Genomic DNA, 12,095 nt, shown 5'->3' on the forward strand with positions numbered 1-12,095 from the left:
CAGACTCCCCAGGTCAAGATGGGCAGAATACAACAGACCCTCTCCAAGATCAACAAGCTACCTTTGATGATTGCAGTCATGGGGAATTCCACAAGATCTTGTAGAGCTGAATTCAGTCAGGTGACATCACAGCCACTCCTATTGGACCAAATGTAATCGATCCTCCTGAGAATAAACCCATGAGTTCAGGCATTGGTGGAGGTTGTAGAGATTAGGGCTGGTTGATTGGTTCAATGTTGCTACTCCTGGTCATATTGGCATCAGGTGAGTGTGGGTTTTGTGTATAAAAGGAGCTGGTTGGGGCATATGGGGATGGTTGAGTTGTTTGGGATCATGGGTGATTTTATAATGAGGGGTTTATTCCCTGTGTTAATGTTAATTGGAGTTGTCTGTTGCTCTGATACATGGCAGCAGTTTTTGAACCAGAGGTTTCCATGGGGAATTGTGAGAGCTAGCCCTATTCCTGAGAGAGTCTCTTCTCATGGGGATTCCAGTTTCCCAGTGTCTGAGGTTGTTAGTGTGTCGCCACTACAGACTGTGATGGTGCAGTGTGGAGAGCACAACCTGCTGGTCAGGGCCCAACTGGATTTATTTGGAACTGGGCACCTGATTAAAGCTGCTGACCTGACCCTGGGGGCAGTAGGCTGTCAGCCAACCAGGGTTTACCCTGAGAACCACACTGTCCTCTTTGATTATGGGCTGCATGAGTGTGGCAGCAGATTGCAGGTAATGGGAGTTCTCCCCACTTGCAGGAAGCTTGAGTTGTAGATTATTCCAGTGAGGGTTACATTTGACTTATTGAGGGTCTGTCTCCTGCTAGCTTCCTATGCTAGATTAGACTAGACCTTAACTGGTCTTTATCTTAAAACTTGTGCTGCTATTCTCATTGGTTTGGAAGCTTCTGATTATACAGGTGGTTCTGTTATGTTTTTTGTGAATTAGCTATAGTGTGAATGGTTTTGATCTTTCACCTGAATGTGAATAGAACACTACACTTTCTATCAGTGCCTTCCAGCATGACACTTCTCTGTAGTGAAGTCACAAAAGAACACAGCTGTCAGTTATAGCAGAATGATGTGCTTAGTTTTGTGGTGAGCAGTCTATTATCCTCAATCAGACTGTTTGTTTGTTTTTTTATTCAGTCTAGTTTCATCCCAATTATGGAACTATTATGAACAAACTGACTTGTCTAGTCCTTGAGCTCCATATCTGACCTGTTGGTAAAACTGTTTGGGTTCCACACTGGTTAATTCTTTTTGAACTTGTTTTTGCTTTTCACTGAAGTTGATGTTTCACTAACTTTGTCTGTAATCCCTTCCCATAATCTGAAGACTTCCTGTTTTACCTTGTAGATAAAGATGGCCATGTTCCTGTTCCATCTATCTGCAATTCCGCTGTGATCTTAAAACCAATCCTGTTGACCAACTGAGCATTCCCTGGCCTTTGGATATGGAATTCCAATAATTCCTGATCTTTGGAATGATGTAGTACCATCTCATATTGATCCTAAAAGACTAACCCCTGACCTGTGACTTATTGCACTCCAGTAATGGTCCCTCCAGCTCTGGGGCCGAGAGACAGGCTCAGGGCCTGAGCCTGTCACGTTCTGGAAATAATTCATTTAATGGAATGTTGTTGTTGTGAGCCCTGTGTAGATCCTTCTCTCTAAGAATCAGTTTCTCATTCCTTAACCTGGTGTCTTTCAGATCACTGGGGATTTCCTGATCTACACCACCCACCTGACCCACACCCCAAACTATCCTGGATCTGTCATTGTGCGAACCAATGGGGCTGCTGTTCCCATTGAGTGTCGTTATTTGAGGTGAGAATCTCTAATTGATTGTCAATATGATTCCCCACTGCTGCTGTTGTCTGACCCTGGCCTAAAATGGCTGCCCTGTCTCTTTCCCCAGGAAGGGCAATGTGAGCAGTAACCCCATCGATCCCACCTGGATCCCATTCAGCTCCACTAGGTCTGGAGAAGGCCATCTGTCATTCTCACTGCGTCTAATGAATGGTACGTGATGGGTGACTGGGGAGGGATCTCCTGGTGTCGCGCACTGTGAGTTACACGCACTCTCTCCAACCCTTGTCCTTCTGTACTTCAGGTGACTGGCTCACAGAGCGCCCTTCCACTGTCTACTCACTGGGAGACCTCATTCACATTGAGGCGTCTGTTTCAATGGCTAATCACATACCCCTGAAGTTGTACATTGATCGCTGTGTAGCTACGCTGAGCCCAGACAAGGACTCCACCCTGAAATACAGGATAATTGACTACAATGGGTAAGGAGCTCTATCTCCAGCTGTGCCCATCTCAATGGCTTCCCTCCATTCACTTCATGGCATGTCCATCTACAGTTGCCTCCTGGACAGCAAAGCTGAGGACTCCTTTTCAACCTTTGTGTTGCTGGGAAATGGGCAGGAACCAGACAAGGTCAGGTTTGACCTGGATGCCTTTCGTTTCTATGGGGATGAGCATTCCATGGTAAGAGGAAGCTGCTGATCCACTTCTCCATAGTGGGAGAGAGTCACTAAATACTGACTTGTTCTGAATATGTTCCCCAGATTTTCATCACCTGTCACCTGAAAGTTGCTGCAGTGGATCAGGGAGATTCCAGGAACAAAGCTTGTACTTTCCAGAAGCTGCAGAAAATGTAAGTTCCCTCTGTCCCTCAGGGATGTTGTTGTTGGGAGAGGTGATGCACCATGTGGTTGATGGGCTGTTTCTTTGTTTAGCTGGAGCCCATTGGAGGAATCTGACAGTGACATTTGTGCCTGTTGCCATGTGGGGAACTGTGGGAGCACAAGGGAGATCCTGTTCCCCTCCAGAGGAAGGAGAGACCTTGGTCCTGAAGCTGGTAGGACATTGACCATCTTGATGTTGTGGATCCTCCCATCTCCATCTCTCCCTGACTGGAATGTTTGATCTTTCAGAGAGTGAAGCTGGATTCAAGTGGGAAGGGGAGGCCTCACTTGGCCCCCTGATCATCCTGGATACTGGGCTGACCAACCTGGCAACTGAGCCCCTGCCTGAGGTTGAAGGAAGGATACAGGAGAGGTCTCCAGGTAGGGAGCTGCCTGATTGCTAGTATCCCTTTCTATCCCTGTTTCTCTCAGTAACCATTGGTTTCTCCTTGTTCTGTAGGTGTGGAGTTGGTTGTGATGGTAGCCCTGATGGTGGTGGTCTGTCTGATCTCTGCTTCATTGCTGGCCTTGGTCCTGTACAGGAAACGCAAGCAAACACCCATCAACTTGTGATGTAGTCAATAAAGCAGTGATTCATGGTGTCTTCTATCTGGAGCTGGTTTCTCTGCATTCTCTTGTTAAATTATTGCTGGGTACAATCTCTGGGCTCTGCCTGTCCAATCCATGCATTGAGCTTCTGGGATGATTGATTGGGTTATTGAAGATATTGTTTGCAGTTTGCTTTATCCAGTGAGTAAATGGGGCTGTAGACCTCACTGGAAAGGGGTTTCTGAATTTGATTAAATCACTGTTTGCAGAACATGCTGAAGGAACTGCTCAGATGTGGCAGCATCTGAGGCTAAAACAGCTGGTATTCTAGTGTTCTGATTCTCTTCAGAAGTGTCCAAGTGGATTCCCACTGTTAATGTCTCCATAGTTCAGTCAGCCAGAGTGAGGCATCCATTGGGAAATGACTTACTGCAGGGTCTGGGAGAAATGCCTGCAGCTTTCTCCATTTAGAGTTGGCCTCAGGGTGTCAGATACAGAACCTGATTTGGGAGCCAGTGGGGTGAGGACCTGGCTGTGGTGTATACTCCAGGTTTTGAAGGTTGCTTTTGTGGTGCTGTGGGTGGCTGTAGGGTCAGGGCAGGCTGAAACAGCCAAAAGAATGGTGCTGTAATGGGCTGAGAATCAATTGTAGTGGATTCTCGGGCTGTGACTGCCCCAGTAGGCCTTAGATCCTGGTGAGGTTAGTCCTACCCACAGGGAAATGACTGGTGGTGAGCAGGGTGTGTTTTGAGGAATGGCCTACCCCAATGCTGATACCCAATGGGTTATCTGTGTGCCTGAGGCTATGACCAGACAGGGGGATAGAAAATGGGTGGTTTTCATTTCCCTAAAGTGGAAACTGGACTTTCAACTTTTTTCTGGGAGAAGGGTCATGGAATTGGATTGGCTGTAAAATTCTCTCTCCCTCCCTTGAAGGGAAGGAAATTGACTGGCCTAATGTGACTCTAGACCCTGAGCACTAAGCTCCTTTTACCCTCATGAGTGAGCCCGCAGCTCTGTATCCAACAGCTTAAGCCTTTTCAAAAAAAAAACTGGATGGACTAAGATTGTTGTGAGTTAGTGAGGGACATACATTGCAGAGCTAGGCTGAGGCATGGCAAATGGTGTTCAATATGGAAAGGTGAGGTGATTCACTTTGGAAGGAGTAACAGGAATGCAGAGTACTAGATTAATGGTAAGAATCTTGGTAGTGCAGATGAGCAATGATCTTGGTGTCCATGTGCATTGACCCCTGAAAGTTGCCACCCAGGTTGGTAGCCTATTAAACACTTCTCTCTTCATGGAATTATAGGAACGATGTGGAAGCTTTGGAAAGGCTGGAGGAGATGAACTCTCCATTCCAGGCAACATCTTAGAAGGCTGAGGGACTTGAGGCTGGGTTCACTAGAGGGTAGAGGCATAGAATTCTCCAGTCAGAATTCAGTTAGGGTGGACAAGCAAGTCTTTCCTCCAATGGTGATAGCTAGCATAAGGGGCCATTTGCTCTAAACTGATAGGTAATCATAACAGGACAGAGGTCAAAGGTAGTTGCCACCTTTAGTAGAAGGTGGGGCATTCTATGCCCCAACAGTAGTAGACCCATTAATGTTAAGGGCATTTAAATGGTCATTGGATAGGCACATGGATGAGAATGGAACTGTGAAAGGGCTAAAGGGCCTGACTGTTTGTGTTCTATAAAACACAGCATTGTATACACTGCTACCACTTTGTTCTCTCTACCAACAGGGGTAGCAGCATCATGTGGTAAACTGAGTTCTCAACATGGATCTCATGGGGTCCAGAGTCACATGACAGCAAGCCAAACTGCTGGATACTACATTACATTATGTGCCAGCTGATGGATCAAGTGTTCCTCCAGTGTGAACAGCATTTAGAGGAAGCAGATGGGGGTGATGGGGCAGAAGGTATTCTGGGTGTAGAGGGGAATGGCCAGCCCTGAATGGCATGACTGATCTAAATAGATTTTAATAACAATCCATGATAGTTTGATGGTCGCATCCATAGAATCATGGAGATGTACAGCATGGAAACAGACCCTTTGGTACAACTTGTCTATGCTGATCGGCTGCCTTAATTATTGTAGTCCGATTTGCCAGCACTTGGCCTATATCTCTCTAAATGATTCCTCCTCAGATACATAACCAAATGCCTTTTAAATCTTATCATACCAGGCTCCACCATTTCCTCTGGCAGCTCGGTCCATATGCACCACTCTCTGCATGAAAATGTTTCTCCCTCTGTCCCTTTCAGATCTTTCCTTTTCTCACTTTTAACCTATGCACTCTGGTGGAGGAGGAGGAGGAGGAGGAATGTGGATTAGCTTCCAATACCAGATCTTAAGTAATGGTTGAACCTGAAGCTATGCCATGAAGGTATTAGTCTGTGGTTCTAGACTACGAGCCCTGTAATGCTGTCATCTCTTCCCATCCCCTCAGTTAACACCTAATGCTTTCATGAGTGGAAATGGAAAGTTAAGTTAACTGCATCTTGGAAATGTATCATTTATGTGAAGGTAAATTAATCCCAAGAAGTTTCAATAAGTTTGCACAATGCATGGATATGTCCACAATTGAACTAGTGAGTGCACTATTGATCATACCTGGAGAATAAACATTTTAATGGATGTGCCCTTATTTAAAAACTTGGCTGAGCTTCAAGGAAACCCTGAAAAGCCTAGAACCACTTAATTTGGAGAGGGGGAAATGTAAGGAGATATATTTTGAGATTTTAAAGGGACTGTTCTTGGGTATGGAAAGACTGGCTTATGAGGAGAGGTTGAGTAGATTGGGCCTGTGCTCATTGGAATTTAGAATGAGAAATTAGCTTATTGAAGCATACAAGATTCTTAGAGGACTTGACAGGATAAATGTGGAAAGGTTGCCCCACCTTGTGGGGCAGCATAAGACTAGAGGGCATAAACTCCATGTTAGTGGTTATTCAGTTAATGCAATGGTGAGGGGGACTTTCTTTTCTCAAATGGCAGTGAATCTATGGAATTCTTTACCATAGAGGGATGTTCAGACAGGAATCCCTATGTATGTTCAGGGGTGCGATACATAGATTTTTAATTAGTAAGGAATGAAGCATTTTGGAGAATTGCAACAAAGTAGAGTTGACAATTATCAGATCAATCATGATCTTATTGAATGGTGGAGCAGACCCTATGGGCCTATTCTGCTCCTATATCATACAATCTTATGGTCTTAACGAAAGAAGATAAATTTAATCAACTCATGCCCAGAAACAAGCATGTGAGATGGACTACCCAGGTAGTTTGTGCACAGATATTCTGGAACAAAACAGGAGTTGAATTGATAAGTATATGAATGGGCAGTTGAGACCTGTCATATTTTTCAGGTGAAATTCTCTTAATTTTTAATGACTCCATACACATTTCCTCATTTCACATTCTCCTGTTCTATACAGTAATTTAATCACTAGGAGTAATTTAATCACTGGGAGATGAAATATTCTGAGTACAGCACAGACTTTCTTCAGTCAGTAATACTGTAGGTCCCAAGGTGTAATGCTGAGCATCCTGGACTTCAGCAATGAGAGGTTACATTACAGTGGGGTCTCTTTTGAGTGAGAGATTTGAATCATAGAATCCCTTCAGTGTGGAAAGAGGTGATTCAGCTCAGAGTCCACACTGATCCTCCAAAAAGCATCCCACCCAGCCCCAATGACCATACCCCCCTCCCTCCCACACAATTCCAATAGCCCTGCATTTACCACGGCTAATTCACTTAACCTGTACGTTTTAAGAGCACCCAGAGGAAACCCACACAGAAACGGGGCGAATGTGCAAACTCCACACAGACAGTCACCCAAGGCTGGATCCAACCCAGGGCCTTAATGCTGTGAGACAGTAATGCAAAGCACTGAGCCTCCATGCTGCCATTTGAATAGGATGCAAAACTTTGCGTAAAATTGTAGGAGAAAATACTAGAAATAATTAAATTGATAAAAACAGATACCACACTTGATCATAAGTGTGGGCAGGAGAAAGCAGGAAATTATAGACCAGTTAGTCTGACCTCAGTGGTGGGAAAGATGCTGGAGTCTATTATAAAGGATGAAATTACGGCACATCTGGATAATAGTAACAGGATAGGACAGAGTCAGCATGGATTTATGAAGGGGAAATCATGCTTGACTAATCTTCTTGAATTTTTTGAGGATGTAACTCGGAAGATGGACGAGGGAGATCCAGTGGATGTAGTGTACCTGGACTTTCAGAAAGCTTTTGATAAAGTCCCAAATAGGAGGTTAGTCAGCAAAATTAGGGGGCATGGTACTGGGGGCAAAGTACTAACTTGGATTGAATGTTGGTTGGTTGATAGGAAACAAAGAGTAGTGATAAACGGCTCTATTTCGGAATGGCAGGCAGTGACCAGTGGGGTACCGCAGGGATCCGTGCTGGGACCGCAGCTTTTTACAATATATGTAAATGATATAGAAGATGGTATCAGCAATAACATTAGCAAATTTGCTGATGACACAAAGCTAGGTGGTAGGGTGAAATGTGATGAGGATGTTAGGGGATTACAGGGTGACCTGGACAAATTAGGTGAGTGGGCAGATGCATGGCAGATGCAGTTTAATGTGGATAAATGTCTGGTTATCCACTTTGGTGGCAAGAACAGGAAGGCAGATTACTACCTCAATGGTATCAAATTAGGTAAAGGGGCTGTTCAGAGAGATCTGGGTGTTCTTGTCCACCAGTCAATGAAGGCAAGCATGCAGGTACAGCAGGTCGTGAAGAAGGCTAATAGCATGCTGGCCTTCATAACAAGAGGAATTGAGTATAGAAGCAAAGAGGTGCTTCTGCAGCTGTACAGGGCCCTGGTGAGACCACACCTGGAGTACTGTGTACAGTTCTGGTCTCCAAATTTGAGGAAAGACATTCTGGCTATTGAGGGAGTGCAGCGTAGGTTCACGAGGTCAATTCCTGGAATGGCAGGATTGCCTTACACGGAAAGACTGAAGCGACTGGGCTTGTATACCCTTGAGTTTAGAAGACTGAGAGGGGATTTGATTGAAACGTATAGGATTATGAAAGGACTGGACACTCTGGCAGGAGGGAACATATTTCCGTTGATGGGGGAATGCCGAACCAGAGGACACAACTTAAAAATACGAGGTAGACCATTTAGGACAGAGATGAGGAGAAACTACTTCACCCAGAGAGTGGTGGCTGTGTGGAATGCTCTGCCCCAGAGGGCAGTGGAGGCCCAGTCTCTGGATTCATTTAAGAAAGAATTGGATAGAGCTCTTAAAGATAGTGGAGTCAAGGGGTATGCAGATAAGGCTGGAACAGGATACTGATTAGGAATGATCAGCCATGATCATATTGAATGGCGGTGCAGGCTCGAAGGGCAGAATGCATCCTGCATCTATTGTCTATTGTCTATTGTCTATAATCAAAAGGCTGAGCAGCAATTTGGCAGGTTTTACAGCACATGTAGGTGACATAGTTGAGTTATTGATTCATATCACTGACTCTTTCTCTGATGCATTCGATCTCTCTCCACAGAGATGCTGCCTGAGTTACTAAGTATTTCCAGAGACTTCTGTTTTATTTCATATTTCCAGCACTTTGGTTTTGTATAACCAGAGTCCCAATGGGCTAAATGACCTGTTTCTGTGCTATAAATACAATGTAATTTGAAACATTCCAGCTACTTGCAAGATCAAGCACCAAATGAAAGGCTGTTTATTGTGTTTTCATTTATACAATATATTCAGATTTGCTCTTACCTCCAACTTTTAGTGAACGCAAACTGCTTTAATTTCATCTCATCTCAATTGCCTAACATCAGAGAGGAATTATACAGACTGACTTTTTTTTTCTTTCAGTGGACAGAGAAACAGAATTAACATTTCAAGACCTGTATGGCTTCTTCAGTTACCTCTGTTTCTATAGCCACAGATGCTGTCAGTCCTGCTGAGTTTGTTTAGCATTTTATTGCTTGTTCCAGATTTCCAACATCTACAGCATCTTACTTTTAATGTAAAGTTGGTGGGGGGGGGGGGGGAGAAAGAAAGTGTGGAGATCAGTGGTCAGTGGTGGGATTGAGTGGAAGGTAAAGGAATAGAAAAGGAAGAAAGATTTAGTCAATGATGCTGCAATATCATAAAGCATAGCTTCTGCTTAGCAATTTTGTATGTCCAGCTATTCTACTCAAATGTGAATAAAGTAATTTGGATGTTGATGGGGCATAATAGTCTTTTTCTATTCAAGACATCCTCCACCAAGATTTGAGCTCAGACTGCTGGATCTAAATTCCATCGATTCACTACTGGGCCAATCTCGTAACAAAAAAAAACACTCAAAGAACATTTATTCACATTTAAGACTGAAGAATAAGTATAGGTTTTGGGGATTAACAATTTATGGATGATCACAGCAGGTGGTCAAGGAGTGGGCTCCATCCCTTTCTGAATTAGGGATAAATATCAAGTACAGGCCGAACTAATTTTGCTCACATCCCATGAGTGATTACAAAACACAGGCAGTTTTTCTTAAGACCAGCAGGTTGGAAAACATTTTATTTTCTCTGGTCCTGTCTACTTGGGGTCAATTTATAGTAGTTCCAGATAGTGGAGCTATCTGGAAGTGATATCATGGTTGGGAAAAATAAGGAACAAGAATTGATTCAACTCCTTGAAACTGCATGATCTTGGATGGTGAATTGCATTTCCTAATTGCTGTTGATGACTTTGGTACCTGACCTAATGCTCACAGAACTGTGCCTGGTTAGAACAGAAGGACATTTTGCCTAAAATTCCTGATATGACAAAGAAACAACTGATCATTTTATAAACATGTCTTTTTATTGGGAACCATGCTCACCAGGATTTCACCTACAATGCCCAAAGACTAGGATCAAAATTAGTGGATCACACATTTTTACTGTTCACAATAGAGACACTTGAAATCAATGCTTGAATTCTTACTGTTAAGGTTTCAAGTTGGAACCAATGTCACATAATATCACATTAATCATGGCATTATAATTAATGTACTGAATGAGGAATGCATGAATTCAATCTCAACAAAGACTGTTAAAAAAGAAAGGGCTGAGCATTCAATAACGTTATAATTATTTTTGTACAATTTAACTGGCAGATCTATTGTTAACAACCAGGTTTTTTGGCATGTGAAACTCAAACTGATACATAAATAAAATACTGCAGATGCTGGAATTCTGAAATAAAAACAGAAGGAAGATAGACATCATACTAGGTCAAGCAGCCTCAATGGACAGAGAAACGCTTTACAAATTTTGATTCACTAATTCCCTCATCTGTACAACATAGGATGATTTTTTTTCTCCAAGGTGAGGTTAGGTCTTGATGCCCTCATGAAGATAATCGCTTACAACATTATTGCTTCAAGAAGATGTCTGAAAGATGAGATACTGACAGTAATCCTTTCATGATTGGACCGATATGTGACTTCAGACCCCCAGCAATGTGGCTGACTCTCAACTGCCCTCTCCAAATGGACCAGCCATTTGGTCCAAGAGCAATTTTGGATGGGAAACAAATGCTGGACCTGGAGGGGTGCTTGCATCCCCTGAAAAAAATCAAACCATCACAAAAGGAAACACGAGGAAACATTTTTACAGAGTGAGTTATCACAATCTGAAACATATTTTGGAAAAGCTCCTGTGCAGAGGAATAGGACTAATTGTTTATACTTTCAAAGAGCCAGCATGGGCTGATGGGCAATTTCCTCTTGCTGTCCTGAAATACTGTATGATTCTATGGATTGTTCTAAATGATGTTGCTATAGTTCACCCAGGAGAGTGACCTTGCTTTCAATGATTGATATTTTAATTGGAAATTACCTTCTGTTCCAATTTATTCCATAAATGCATAAACTATTCTCATGCTACAGAAAGCACAATAAAATCAGACTTAAATATAGGAGGGCATTGCATCTAGGATTATTATAACCCTTTTTAGTAAACAGCAATATAATTAGGATATTTTGCATAATTAATATCTATGGTCATTTGATGGTACAAAGCTTGAGCAATGCCAATTAGTTGGATATTGCTATTTTCAGCAAGACTGAAATTAAAACTTAAATCAATACATCATCATGAAATTAATCCAATCCACACCGGTAAACTCTTGGAACTGTGCTGATGATTTGAGGCCTGGGTCACGATATGGACGCAGGTGTTACAGTTAGCTGAAATTTCTGCTCATTTCACCAGAGACTTTCCTGGTGTTAGACTTGCAGCTGGTGTCTCCTCAGAGAGCACTATGTTTGTCAGGACCATTTAGTACAGCTCTGTTAGTCCCTGCAAAGTCACAGATTCCAGCTTGCATCTAATAGCACCTATAAACCAGTAAAATACCTGGAGGTATTTTAAATAGTTAGCGAACAAAGTTCAACACTAGGCCGCAGAAGGATCGAGAGGCTTTAAAGAGTGTCATGAGAGAATTAAAAGAGAGATAGTGGTGAGGTTTAGCTTAAGGCACAGCTGGCAATGTAGAGCCAAAGAAAATCAGGACCGTGGAAGAAGTCAGATTTGGAGAATTACAGACCTCTCAGAATCATAGAGTCATGTAGCAAAAAATCAGGCCCTTCAACCCTTCCCTCCATGCCAACAAAATTTCCTGAATTGAACCATTTGCCTATATTTGGCCCATGGCTCTCTAAACCTTTCCTAGCCATGTACCTGTCCAAATGTCTTATAAATGTTGCAACTGTATCCGCCTTTACCACTTCCTCTGGCAATCTGTTCCATACGTTGCCTTCTCTGTGATGAATTTGCCCCTGAAGTCCCCTTTAAATCTTTCCTTAAACCTATGCCTTC

General features: G+C 43.1%; 1 protein-coding gene across 1 annotated transcript; it reads left to right on the forward strand.

The window, feature by feature from the left end:
• Nucleotides 1–540: 540 nt before the first annotated feature.
• Nucleotides 541–3,261, forward strand: LOC140478589 (zona pellucida sperm-binding protein 3-like). Its single transcript, XM_072571812.1, has 9 exons — nucleotides 541–726; nucleotides 1,707–1,822; nucleotides 1,914–2,017; nucleotides 2,109–2,286; nucleotides 2,362–2,488; nucleotides 2,569–2,657; nucleotides 2,740–2,861; nucleotides 2,938–3,069; nucleotides 3,149–3,261. The coding sequence occupies exons 1-9, from the start codon at nucleotides 541–543 to the stop codon at nucleotides 3,259–3,261; spliced, it is 1,167 nt and encodes a 388-aa protein (XP_072427913.1).
• The last annotated feature ends 8,834 nt before the right edge of the window (nucleotides 3,262–12,095 follow it).

The sequence above is a fragment of the Chiloscyllium punctatum genome, chromosome 6 (assembly GCF_047496795.1).
Source record: "Chiloscyllium punctatum isolate Juve2018m chromosome 6, sChiPun1.3, whole genome shotgun sequence".
In the NCBI taxonomy this organism is placed as follows: domain Eukaryota; kingdom Metazoa; phylum Chordata; class Chondrichthyes; order Orectolobiformes; family Hemiscylliidae; genus Chiloscyllium; species Chiloscyllium punctatum.